The 12,956-nt window shown below is 39.0% G+C and overlaps 1 protein-coding gene across 1 annotated transcript in view; it reads right to left on the bottom strand.

Moving 5' to 3' along the window:
- eml5 (EMAP like 5) overlaps positions 1 to 12,956 on the bottom strand; it is an 84,300-nt gene that overhangs the window by 6,848 nt on the left and 64,496 nt on the right. The window contains exons 25-39 of the mRNA XM_051869047.1: positions 12,576 to 12,664; positions 11,884 to 12,060; positions 11,043 to 11,244; positions 10,773 to 10,899; positions 7,610 to 7,688; positions 6,153 to 6,282; positions 5,780 to 5,878; positions 5,181 to 5,201; positions 4,785 to 4,958; positions 4,488 to 4,696; positions 2,608 to 2,765; positions 2,373 to 2,487; positions 1,257 to 1,445; positions 1,001 to 1,173; positions 401 to 563 (exon numbers count right to left, since the gene is read on the bottom strand). Of these exons, the coding sequence (XP_051725007.1) occupies positions 401 to 563; positions 1,001 to 1,173; positions 1,257 to 1,445; positions 2,373 to 2,487; positions 2,608 to 2,765; positions 4,488 to 4,696; positions 4,785 to 4,958; positions 5,181 to 5,201; positions 5,780 to 5,878; positions 6,153 to 6,282; positions 7,610 to 7,688; positions 10,773 to 10,899; positions 11,043 to 11,244; positions 11,884 to 12,060; positions 12,576 to 12,664 (2,105 nt within the window). The remainder of the gene's footprint in view (positions 1 to 400; positions 564 to 1,000; positions 1,174 to 1,256; positions 1,446 to 2,372; positions 2,488 to 2,607; positions 2,766 to 4,487; positions 4,697 to 4,784; positions 4,959 to 5,180; positions 5,202 to 5,779; positions 5,879 to 6,152; positions 6,283 to 7,609; positions 7,689 to 10,772; positions 10,900 to 11,042; positions 11,245 to 11,883; positions 12,061 to 12,575; positions 12,665 to 12,956) is intronic.

A 12,956-nucleotide genomic window follows, 5' to 3' on the forward strand; every position in this document is an offset into this window, starting at 1 on the left:
TGCATGTGCTGCTGTTGCACAAGTCCGTGCAGACACAAAAATCGGGCTGCACGTGGACGGTGTGTGTGGACATCAACGGAATGAACCAATGATCAACAATCTGCGAGCCACAGCGGAACAAAAACAAGTGAGATATTCTTTCAGCTTTAGGGTACTGTCAAAATATGTAGTAATAAACAAATGCCAAACTTATGACCCCTGGTGGTGACATTTAGAATGGAGCAGCACTCTTGTGAAAAACAGTACACTTGTGCATTTGTAGTGTACTTCAAATCTTAAAATTGTATTTAAAAAAAAAACTGTGCTTGCAGATGGTATAATATAATTAAATAAAAGACCACTTAAGTGTACTTTGTAATAATTTCAAAGACACACATAAATACAGCCTAACATGCTGTACCTGCACAAAGCAGCTGTCAGCAGAAAAATCCATCTGCATGACAAAGCTAGGGATGTCCCTACAGCAGTTGATGCGGTTGAGCTGCGGTCCTAATGTCAGGTCATAAAAATCCACAGCATTCTCACTGGAACCCACAGCCAGGTAGCGCGAGTCTGGACTGAACCTGAAGGAAAAGAAACTTTAGTTGTTGCAATGGACCACATTAATGGTAGAATTAAGCCCAAAGTATACTTCAGGTTTCCGTGTTCCGTGACAGTCCGCGGACTGTCCATATGACATAATTTTCATCATCAGGAGGGTCCCTGGACGTCTGCACACACTGACCGCACAACCAATTTTTGTGTCTGTGTAGATGGTTTGTGTAGTGCATGTGAGAGAGAAAATGAAGTATACCTGGGGCTTCAAATAGCGTTAACCTATGGAAGCTTGTTTCTGCCTCGGAGTAAAAATGTTTTTAGTACCTCATTATTGTGACTTTATTTCATATTTTTTCAAATTACCTTTATTTTTCATGCTGCAGTGGAAAATGGATTGAATTATTTTAGTGGCTTGAATTATTATGCATTTGTTTACAATATTAAATAATGCTCAAAGTCTCACCTGATATCTTGTATGGCAGAGCGCCGATCTCTCTTCTTCCCCCAGATCTTGAGTGAGGTGACAAGAAGGATGATGAACTCTCCATTCTTCATGCCGATGGCCACCATGTCCCCCTCTGGGCTGTAGCTGACCGTGCGTGCAGGATGACCGAGGTTCACTTTATTGAGCATCTTCTGTTTTTCCACACAAGAAGGCATTTGAATAAGCCTGTATCTCAGAAAACAAATTGACTATGCACAGGCAGTATATAATTTACCCTTTCTGAAATGTCCCAGAGTCGTACAGTGCCATCCTCTGCAGCTGACAGGAAGACGTCTCGGGTGGGATGAGCACCAAGTCCCCAGATAGGACCGTCCATGTGGCCGTTAACCAGGATGTTACATGCTGCATTCTTCTCACCAACCTCAATGATCTCAGCATTCCGTGTGCCTACAAGGATCTTCCCCTAAAGAATCAAGCAAGAGGACACAGGGTAACATACCGGCACTGGTCTAACTTGGGGAGCCACATTATTTATGAAAAAAAGCGTATTGACCCTTCGTAGGGAGTTTGATTGACAGGCAATCTAACCAATCATAACGCCGAATCCGCCATTATGTCCGACAAAGCAGTCAGGGGAGTTAGTAGATTACCTCAGTGGACTTGAACCTGAAAAATGGTGTGTACTTACGTCTTTCCGCGGTTGAAACAAGATTCTTTCTGATGTTCTTTCATGTTTATTTGATGCTATAAATTAACTAGTAGGAAGAGATGATCTGTTCACGAGCCGCTTGAGCTGACACATTAAAGAGCCACAAAACGGTAATTTTTGTTTAAATTTCTTTAAAAATTCAATATTTGAAATTTGAGAGTTTGTTTTATATCGAAAGTAACTTCTCTGCCTTGTCTGTCGACGCGTTGTCAGTGTCCTCTTTGCTCCGCGATGTAAATTTTTCACTGCTTGAGAACATGATGCGTGGCGCGAGAGCAGCATGGCTTTTTGGACATAGCAACAGTAACTAAAGGGGGCGGGTCTTTGCAAACGGTCAATTAACCATTTTCTCTTATTTCTATAGCATAATCGCTATATTAAAGAATTATCTGTCTGTCTGTCTATCTATCTATCTATCAGATATCAAAAATATTGTGGGTTGTTAATTACATATGCACACTAGCATCCCACACAAGGCATAATTCAGTGGAGTAAATCTTTTTAAAACACATGAGATCAAACAATTGTAAATAAATAAATAAAAATGGGTCCACATTATTACAAAACACAAATAAGCCTCTGTTAAACATCTTAATGACTGCTGACCAACATGTACTGTCAGAGGTCCAGTAGTGTCCATCCTCTAGTCTATAATGTATTGATTTTGTATAAGCACTGTACCTTGCCCCTGCAGACAGAGCGAACACAGTCTATGATCTGGCCGGTCTCCAGTCTGAAGGCTCTGCATCGCTTCAACTCCTGATCCCACAGTTTCAGCGCGCCACCCTCCTTAGACCTGCAGAGGGCAGCCCACACAAATCCTCTCATTTCCTACAACATCTTTTGAGAATTTTAATGCAAGTTCAGAAAACAAAATACTTCAGGTATAGATAGTTGGAAAGGTCAAGCCGCTTACGGTCGTTCTTTGCCTCCCGTCACAATGAGTCCATCACGTAATGTGGTGTACATGGTGAACACAGGTCCAGTGTGAGCCTTAGCCACGATTCTCACTAGAATGTGTTCCTTCCACACACACACATCTCCACTAATGGTACCTGTAAATGTCAAGTTATTCTGAAAAGAAAACAAACCTGCACTAATCTAGTGACCTCTAAGAGAAAAACAGCACAAACATGGCAAAGCACAGCATTTTCACATCCTTTTACACCCAATCTTTAAAAGCGTGAAATGTGATTTTTGAAGTTAAATATAATCATAAACAACTTTTTGAATTATTTCTTGACTTAACATCTTGTCCATTTAAGCTCTGACACACAAGTGCACAAACAAATGCACAAATGCACACATATGCTTGTATGTATACATAAATACCTACTCAGACACATTCCCACATTCATTTAAAGGAATAGTTCACCCAAAAATAAAAATCTCATTAGTGCTTGTGTACATTAAAATATGGCATACACTACCGATCAAAAGTTTGGTGTCATTAAGTTTTTTTGTTGTCTTGTTTTTAAGTTTTAAGTTTTTAAGAAATTAATAGGGTTAGGTTATTGTTATTATTATTAAGTAAGGATGCATTAACAAAAAATGAGTCGTCAGTAATATCATATTTGCATAATGACAGCCTATAGTCTTTTTTTGGCTGCCCACAAAATCTATAGCTCACCTTCAAACACTGTAGTTGCTGCTGAGGCCTGGAAGACTGGGCCATCTGACCAATCAAAGAAGTGTAGACTCGTGGAAAGGAAGGGTTTACTGAGACTGAAACCTTTATCGAACCCAGAATGTGTCTGTAAAGTTTCAGTTCAAAATACCCCACAGATCATTTATAATAGCTTGTCAAATTGCCCCTATTTGGGTGTGAGCAAAAACATGCTGTTTGTGTGCGTGTCCCTTTAAATGCAAATGAGCTGCTGCTCCCAGCCCCCTTTTCCAGAAGAGGGTGGAGCTTTAACAGCTCGTGCTTCGGTTGCTCAACAACAACAAAGCTGGAGAATCTCACGCAGCCAAAATGACGATTGTCAGTAACGGTGTTCAGCCTTACATTGTTCAAACCGGAGTCAGACACTGATGGAGAGACTCAGAAAGAAGTTACAACTTATAGAATGCATCTGGACGTTTCTGAATGGTTAGTGGATACATTTATGTAGTTGCTGTGGAGTTGATTCAACTCATTGACTAGCATGTGCCATCATGTTAATCTTTTGTGCAAATCAAGCACTGAATTGACCTTCGTTTGTGAAGTTGTCCAGTGTAAAATGATGGCAAGGAAACAACACTGTACTTCAACAACTCTTCCTCTTCTCTAAAGCGGCCCAACATGGCCTCACCCCCTTTGTTGCATGTTCTCGGGGGCAGGGTTTATGTAAATTTTAGGGTTAGTGATGTCACTAACCCGGGAAGAAGCTTCTTGTAGTCCCTACCAGCCGTTTGTTGTAGTCCTTAAAAAGCGATTTCTGTAAAAGAAAATATCTCCCTTTGCATTGAACTTTGAGCATCGTAACTTTGCAGATATTGTTTGTGCTCTAACAGCAACATTACACACTATCTAAAGTTAAAAAAGTGAAATCATAATCAACCACCCTTTAAAACTGCAATACTATTTAACAATATTACTGTTTTGCTGTATTTTTTTGATCAAATAAAATGCAGCCTTGGTGAGCATAAGTGACTTTTTTCCAAAAATAATTGTAAAAAATCTTACCAACCCCAAACTTTTCAATGGTAGTGCAGATAGAGCTTAATTTTGGGTGAACTATACCTTAATCTCTCCCTTTCTTAGAGCAATTACAAGTAAAGCTGAACATCATGTAAAAACAGAAGAATACTTACAGCTCCAAATGCCACTGAGAGCATGGTCTGCATACGGGCATCCTCAATGGAGCTCAGCACTCCTTTATTACTGAGCAGGGCCCTGCCGGCCAGCGTCCAGAACCGTACATGTTTAATCCCCACTGACACAAACTGAGTGTCCGAATCGGGTCGGAACTCTGCCACAAAGATCCTCTGGGTGTGACCGGCCCGACTTGCTACTTTGGCACCTTCAAAAAAAATTTTTAAAACAGGTCACAAACCTGATATAAAAACACATGAAAGCAGCTGGAATGCTGTGGGTTGGTTGACCTGTACCTTCCTGCCACTTCCAGATGGTGAGCGTGTGCTGGGGGTCCAGACCCACGGAAAGCAGCAGTTTGCCAGTGGCACTAAAGCTTACAGAGCAAACGCCCCGAGAATGATGGCAGCGCAGCACAGAGAGGGTCTGTTTGTTCATGGCTTCCCACACGTGGATAGAAGGAGACGTGGCTGCAAATACAGAGAGACTTTATTTGTATAAACTAATTTCACACTAAGTTTTACATTTTTTTTCTTAACTTCAGGTTAAGACCACTGTTTTTAGTTTGTAAAAATTGTGAAGAGCCCATAAGGGTTCTGAAGTATGCTAATAATTCAATAATGAAGTGCTAGTATGGGACAGCGTTCCATGGAAATCTTTCGTTTTTTTTAAAAATGGAGAGTGTCTCTTACCTGACATATCACCAGCATCACCTAAGTGAACAACAATAGCAGTTAAACATGGTAGGAGCAACACGTTTTTTTTAAAAATTAGATCATTTTGAAATCCATTGGTGCAAAAAAGTACTGTTTTTAAAAGTGTAGCACCACAATGTCCAAATTAAAAAATTAAAATACCATTTTTTTAAAAGAAAGAACATGTTTCAAGCAATATGTGCAAATGGTAATAAAGTACAGTAGAGCACAGGTGCAATTATTGGAAGGGAAAATTCAAAATGAGATTTTTTTTTTTCTTCAGGAAAGAATTAAAGTAATCTCACACATGTTTCTTTTCAGTTTCAGACATCTCAAAAATTCAAAACACTTTGATCAGATATGCCAAGATACCAAAATATACAATCAAAAACTTTTTTCAATGTGAACTTATTTCTCAGTAAAGTCTTTCAAGGTCAACTTCTCTAAGCTATGCTATCCATGTTGTTTTTACAGCTCTAAACTCTGACTGCATGTCATTGTCTCATTTGTTACATTTTTTAGAGAAACATCCAGGACAAAGCTGATACCATGGCAGTCAAAGTGAGAAGAGAGGGTGAATGTTTTCACAAACATACCTACTTGGCCAGTTGCCACCACATTGGGGAACTTTGGGTGCTGATTAATAGTCAGGCACAGAATATCATCACTGTGTTCCAAATAGAAGCTCTGGCAGGCTGAAGGCGAGCAAACAGAATAATGATGTTCAACAACATTTTTGTCACATCTTTATGCCTGTTTGAAAGAAGATATAGATACCTGCCATATGTAATGCATGTTTAATGCATTTTAATGTGCCAGAGTGGGTGTAAGTAGTGAGCAAGCATGGATTAGGTTTAAATTTTATTCAAATAAAATTCACATCTAATCCATGCTTGCTCATTACTTACGCCCACTCTGGCACATTAAAATGCATTACATATGGCAGGTATCTATGAGTTTTCTCCCCACCTGTTGTTAAGTTTAGGACAACCCCTACTGAGGCAGTGTGGTAAATGATGTCCGCCCCCTCGTTAAGATAATGCACATTGTTACGGCAGTCGTTGCCTCGGTAACCAAACACCAGTTCAAGCACCAGGTCCTGCAGAGAGAGTCAAAGAGGGGTGTCTGAGGTCGTATCCATGACAACAGCAGAAAGTATCTGGCTCTCAGGATGTGAAAGGACAAGCACAGAGAAACTGTGCTGCAGTTCATTCAAGAGAGGTTAGGAAGATCATCTAACCACTGAGGAGACTGTAATGAACATTTAATGGATTGAAAAGTTATCCATATCCAAACTACAAACAAAACCACTACTAAGTAATTTAAAGTATAGTATAGTATAGTATAGTATAGTATTGAATAGGATAGGAAAGGATAGATAGTACATGTATATGAATATAGTACAGTACTGTGTAGAACTACATAGGATGCTACAGAAAAGTGTGGCGTGCATGCGTAAGGCCACGTCAGGGAGGAATAGGGCTATATATCCTGCCAACAAGTGTCAATTGATAGGGATTTTGTTAATATATCATGGTATGTAAATGTATCCGCGCAGTGCAGGGCCATGCATCACCATCACGCACGTTGTGTCAGAAGGCCCACTGTCTTTGAAAACCCCTGGTATATAGTATATGTAAGTAGTACAGTACTGTAGCATGGACAGGACAGGACAGGACAGGACAGGACAGGACAGGACAGGATAGGATAGGATAGGATAGGACAGGATAGGATAGGATAGGATAGGATAGGATAGGATAGGATAGGATAGTGCAGTTAAGGTTAGTAGTACAAAATATAATGGGACAGGGCAGGAAAGAAAAGGACAGGATAGGATAGTGCTGTGCAATAATAAAGGACAGGGCAGGACAAGACAGGACAGGACAGGATAGGATAGGATAGGATAGGATAGGATAGTACAGTACAATATACAAGGAAAGGAAAGGAAAGGAAAGGAAAGGAAAGGAAAGGAAAGGAAAGGAAAGTGTAATAAAATAAAAGATGGGACAGGGCAGGAAAGGACAGGACAGAGCGGGACATGACAGGACAGGACAGGACAGGACAGGACAGGACAGGACAGGACAGGATAGGATAAGATAGGATAGGATAGGATAGGATAGGATAGGATAGGATAGGATAGGATAGGATAGTGCAGTTAGGGTTCGGGTTAAGTAGTACAAAATAAAATGGGACGGGGCAGGAAAGGATAGGACAGGATTGGATAGTACAGTACAATATACAAGGAAAGGAAAGGAAAGGAAAGGAGAGGAGAGGAGAGGAGAGGAGAGGAAAGGAAAGGAAAGGAAAGGAAAGGAAAGGAAAGGAAAGGAAAGGAAAGGAAAGGAAAGGAAAGGAAAGGAAAGGAAAGGAAAGGAAAGGATAGGATATAAATATATATATATTTGTTCTGATCTGCCATCACTCACTTCAATAGGCCTCTTTTTCTTGCCCACGTTGTTGGTCTGTAGTTTCTCTGGCATTGGTGGAGCCCTGCTCACTGGGGGTCTGCATCCAAAAACAAAACACAGCCACTTAATCAGACTTACAGCAGTAATAAGGTCGGTCAGTGACCGGGTGAAAAGGACACCAGACATCTGGCATGGTTACGTTTCACTTTAAGTGTTCACTGTAACATGTAACCAAATCCTAAAAACAAAGATTCTGAGTCAGCTCTATATCAGGTGGTTTGTGATGTATGATAAACGTTTGTGTGAAACTTGTGTAAAACTAAAAAAATCCTAAAAGTATCAGGTAGGATAAGGTGTAAATCAGTCTAGTCTTACCTTGAGCCCCTTTACAAGCAGCATTAACAGAGAGAGAGAGAGAAAACGATAGAAGTGTCAGTTGAGCAGTTCCCTCAAGTGCTCCAAAAACAAAGAAGCACAACACAGGGACATTGAGGACACAAAACAAAATACAACAAAAATGTATTCATGTTCACTTGACAGCATGTGTCAAACCACGGAATGACATATAGAGCTAGTTCAGCAAGAAACCAGCTCTGTCTAAAGTTAGCTCAGTCAATAGGATAATTTCCTTACAATTAAAAGAATAGTGCACCCAAAATTCTTACTCAATACCATTTTGTTCCAAACCACTATGACTTTCTTTCTTCCTTATAACACAAAAGGTGTCAGCTCCAAAATGACAAAAAGACACCATAAAAAATTGTCATATAATTTGTGTGCTATATTCCAAATCTTCTAAAGCTGTATGATAGCTCTTTGTGAGGAACAGACCAAAATTTAAGTTGTTCACCTAGCTCTCCTTGACTTGTTCATGTAAGAAGTAGTCCATTGTTTCAATAAAAATGATATTAAAATACATTTTAATTTACCATACATGCTTTTCAGTACATTCAACAAAACACTTTAACCATATTTCAAAGACAATAAAAGTAATTATGAAATATTAAATAAAGATGTACTTCTAAGTCCTACTTAAGTGGGTGAAAACACTCCTAAATTCACACTCCTAAATGTATTTAAAATTTAAAGTCAGTTTGCACTTAAGTATATTCTTTTAAAGTATATTATTTCTGTAATAAGTACTCTTTTTAAAAGTATGCTAAAGTTCTTTTTCATAAGGGACAATGACTGATTCATAAACAAATCATTTTTTGTTTGTTTGTTTGTTTTTGAGAAAGAGAGTAAGAGCTTTTTGAATAATTTGATCAAATTTACAAAACAAGTATGAATGATTTGTGCACTAATTAGACTGATCCTTTAACAAAAGTTGAAGATTATCAGTGAATAACAAATTAAATTTGATCTGTCCATCACACAAAAATATGGTATGGCTTTATAAACTTTGCAATGTAGTCATGAGCCATGTTTCAGGACACTATTTTGAAGCTTGAAAAGCTTCAGTCTACATTTATTGTCATTGCTTGAAAAGGAATGACCGACTATCCATCCATCCATCCATCCATCCATCCCTTAACCTGTTTGTTTCCCATCCATCCATCCATCCATTCACCCATCCATCCATCCATCCATCCATCCATCCATCCCTTAACCTGTTTGTCTCCCATCCATCCATTCTTCACTTGTTCTATGTAGGGTGGCGGGGATAATGGAGTCTAAGTGATCACCTACATTTTTTTAAATTTATCCTTGTCTTACATGGAAGAAAGTAATGTTTGTCATGTTTCATAAACTTTGCAATGCAGTGCATGAGCCATGTTTCAGGACACTTTTTTGAAGCTTGAAAAGCTTCAGTCCACATTTATTGTCATTGCTTGAAAAAGAATGACCGACTATCCATCCATCCATCCATCCATCCCTCCCTTAACCTGTTTGTCTCCCATCCATCTATCCACCCACCCATCCACCCACCCATCCATCCATCCATCCATCCATCCCTTAACCTGTTTGTCTCCCATCCATCCATCCACCCATCCATCCATCCATCCCTTAACCTGTTTGTCTCCCATCCATCCATTTTCCACTTGTTCTATGTAGGGTGGCAGGGATACTGGAGTCTAAGTGATCACCTAAATTTTTTTTCAAATTTATCCTTGTCTTACATGGAAGAAAGTAATGTTTAAAACAGCATGAGGGTAAATGATGCTAGAATTGTCGTTTTTGGGTGAACTAATCTTTTAATAGTCTTGAGAGAGAATGCAGGGAGCAAAGCATGAGCAAAGTTCCCAGCAGCCAAAGAGGCAGCAATACTCTTTAAATAATTAGCGGTGGAGAGCAGTAATAAAGTCACTTCAAAGCAATGACAAAATATCTGCCAGCAAAGCACTTAACATAATACTGTGCCATCTACTCTAATTTAAGACTAAAATTACCTGCTTTTAAAGCAATCCGAGTGTAAAATAAGAGCAAAAACTTAGCGACATGCGGTTTTATGATTCAGTTCAGGTAAAGGTGAGTGGGTTTATGGATATGATGGCTGTTGCCATGCGGCTTAACAAACATCCAAAGAGCATGAGAGGAGGAGGCACATGAAACTGGTTATTTTCTGAACATATTACACTTTTTATTGATCTTCTTACCTGACTACGCCCTGCCTTCACATGGTGAGAGAGAGGAGTGGAGTGCAGAGACAGACAGAGGAGTGAGGAAAATTGGAAAAGACAGACATGAGGGTAGCATGTCACTCAAAGTCGAAGAGTTCCATGAATTTACACTCAATAATTTTAATACTTAATGGGGACCCATAAGGACGTTTGACAAGAGCCTCTAGTGGACCCTGGTTACCACTGTCTATATCATCATTTTAGCGGTGACACTACTATTCTAAATCAATCAATCAATCAATCAATCAATCTATCTATCTATCTATCTATCTATCTATCTATATTATTCTTATTCTACTAACCCTAACCTAACAATATACTAACAGTCTACTAATACTCTCTGAGAGTTAGTTGACATGTAGTTGCAAAGTTACTTATAGTTAGTAGAGTGTTTAAAGTGGACCATCGAAATAAAGTGTAAAAAAAACCCTACTATTAAAGAAAGATAAAGTGATGAAAAAAGAGAATTCCGTTCTCCATCCAAAGTTGTTCATCCTACTGTTTGACCTTACTGTAACATTATATTACAGAATTGTCTTGCTGTGTCATTCTTAACCTACCTTTCGTCTACAGATGGCTCCTTCTGTTGGAAGTGGGGCTTGACCCCCGTCATGGGACGCATGTTTGTGGATAAGGCCTTGATTACATATATGATCTCATTCTCCCGAGTTACATCACTGTCATACCCTACAGAAAGAGAGACACCTTATTATATCTTGACATATGGCATTTAAATGAACATTTTGTCATATGATGGATGGCTACCCTCTTTAAATCTAGATGGCAGTGAATGGCAGTGATAATTGTTCTTTATGAATGATCTTTTTTACCTCCATCATCTTCACTCTCAATGTCTGACTCTTCGCTGTCACACTGTCTGGCCTCTCGGCAGCCCTCGGACTCATGGCTCCAGATCATCAGACAGGTGTCAGAGCCACCGACGGTCGCCAGCAAAGAGTCGTCATGTGACCAGCGCACATTAGTCACATGGGTACTGTGGGCCAAGTACCGTTTAAACTTGGCATATTTTCCCTATTCAGATAATAAAAAAATAAGTTATAAAAAGCCAAAAAAATTACACTTTGGCTTATGTCTTGAGAAAGTATATTGAATAAGTACATGGTTTTATAATAAATATTGTTTTTACTTTGTATGAATGTTTTTGTCTTTGAGAACAAAAAGATTTTGATTAAAAAAAAGATACAATAAATAACATTACAATTTGATTTGAGCCATAATTTATGTCCATAGCGCAGGTGGTACGGGACGTTTTAAACACTTTAACTGTTTTTGCCCCTACAATGAAAGTCAGTAGGGTCCAAAACAACACTGAACCCCAATGACTTTCAATGTATAGTCAAAAAACAAATCAAAAAATTTTTGTGTTCCACAGATTTAAAAATATATACAGTAGTCAACATTTGAAGTGATCAAAAAAGTTCATCAAAGTTGTCCTAAAAACTAAGTTGTCCTAAGAAGAAGGTTTTAGGACAACTTTGATGAAAGGTTTTGATCCACTTCAAATGTTGACTACTATATATATAAAGAAAAGAAAGTCAAAGTTTTGGAAAAACATGAGACTGAGTAAATGACAAAATTTTAATTGTTGGGTGAACTATCCCTTAGTATGAGTGATAGTAATAATTAATAAATAAACAACATTTTCTTAACCTTGACTGGATATTTGAAGAGCTTGACATATCCAAGGTCATCCCCAGTTGCTAACAACTTCTTGTCATTGCTAAGACATGCGGACGTAACTTCGGTAACTTCACTGACCACAGGCCAAATTCCCTCACAAGAACTTCCAAGCACACACGTCCATGTGCTCCAGTCGATCTTGTCCACCTAAGGAGGAAAAAGGCAGCATGGAATCTTCTGGTTAATCTCAAAATGGCCAGTTAAAAGTTAGACATTTTCATGAAAAAGCAGGCTAATTAAATTGCTTGTGTCTTTGCCATGTCTTCGCCTAATTAGAACAATATTTTTAAGCAATATATAGAGTTTATGCTTTAAAGCTGAAGAATTGAGCAACACTTTTAATGAAAATGAATTGGCAGCATTCATTTGGATATTAAAATCCAACTCAATCCAACAGAGACTGGCCAAAATGCTTACAGAAGCTGTGCACTTAGCTAAAGGCAGGTGATCAGAAACATTGAAGGGCTTCCAGCTCTTACTAAATCTTAAGTTATAAAGGTAAGTGTTCACTGTCTGTCCCAACGTACCGTGGCCTTAAGCACGGCCTAATTCCCTGCCTCCAAATTTAGAGCCAAGCTAATGAAAAGTAGGCCATGTTCTTGCCCTAAAGAGTGCCCTTCCCCTCGCAGGGTGACACACAGTGAGATGTTCAAGATCCATACCTCTGTGGCAGGTATGGTTTGCTTCTTCCCACGAGGGGCCTCAAAAAATAGCTGCTCCTTCACCGATGTGTTGACCTGCAATAGCTTCCCTAATACAAGACAACAGAAGAGAGATGCTGTGATATAACAAAGTTAAGCAATGACAATCTCAAAAAATATGAATTCAGCATCTGCAGTTTGTGATTATATGTAGAGTTACCATAGACTTTTTGCACCAGAGAAACAAGCGCACACCCATCTTTAGAATTTTGTTTTTGAACTTCTGTTTTTGCGGTAGCTCTGTATATTTCTATGGCATTGCTGATGCTGGTATAATGGATTTACTTATTGTAGAGTTAACAAAAGTTATCACGAGCATTGTAATGTTTGAAGCGGATGTCA

This window comes from Ctenopharyngodon idella, chromosome 17 (genome assembly GCF_019924925.1).
Source record: "Ctenopharyngodon idella isolate HZGC_01 chromosome 17, HZGC01, whole genome shotgun sequence".
Lineage (NCBI taxonomy): Eukaryota > Metazoa > Chordata > Actinopteri > Cypriniformes > Xenocyprididae > Ctenopharyngodon > Ctenopharyngodon idella.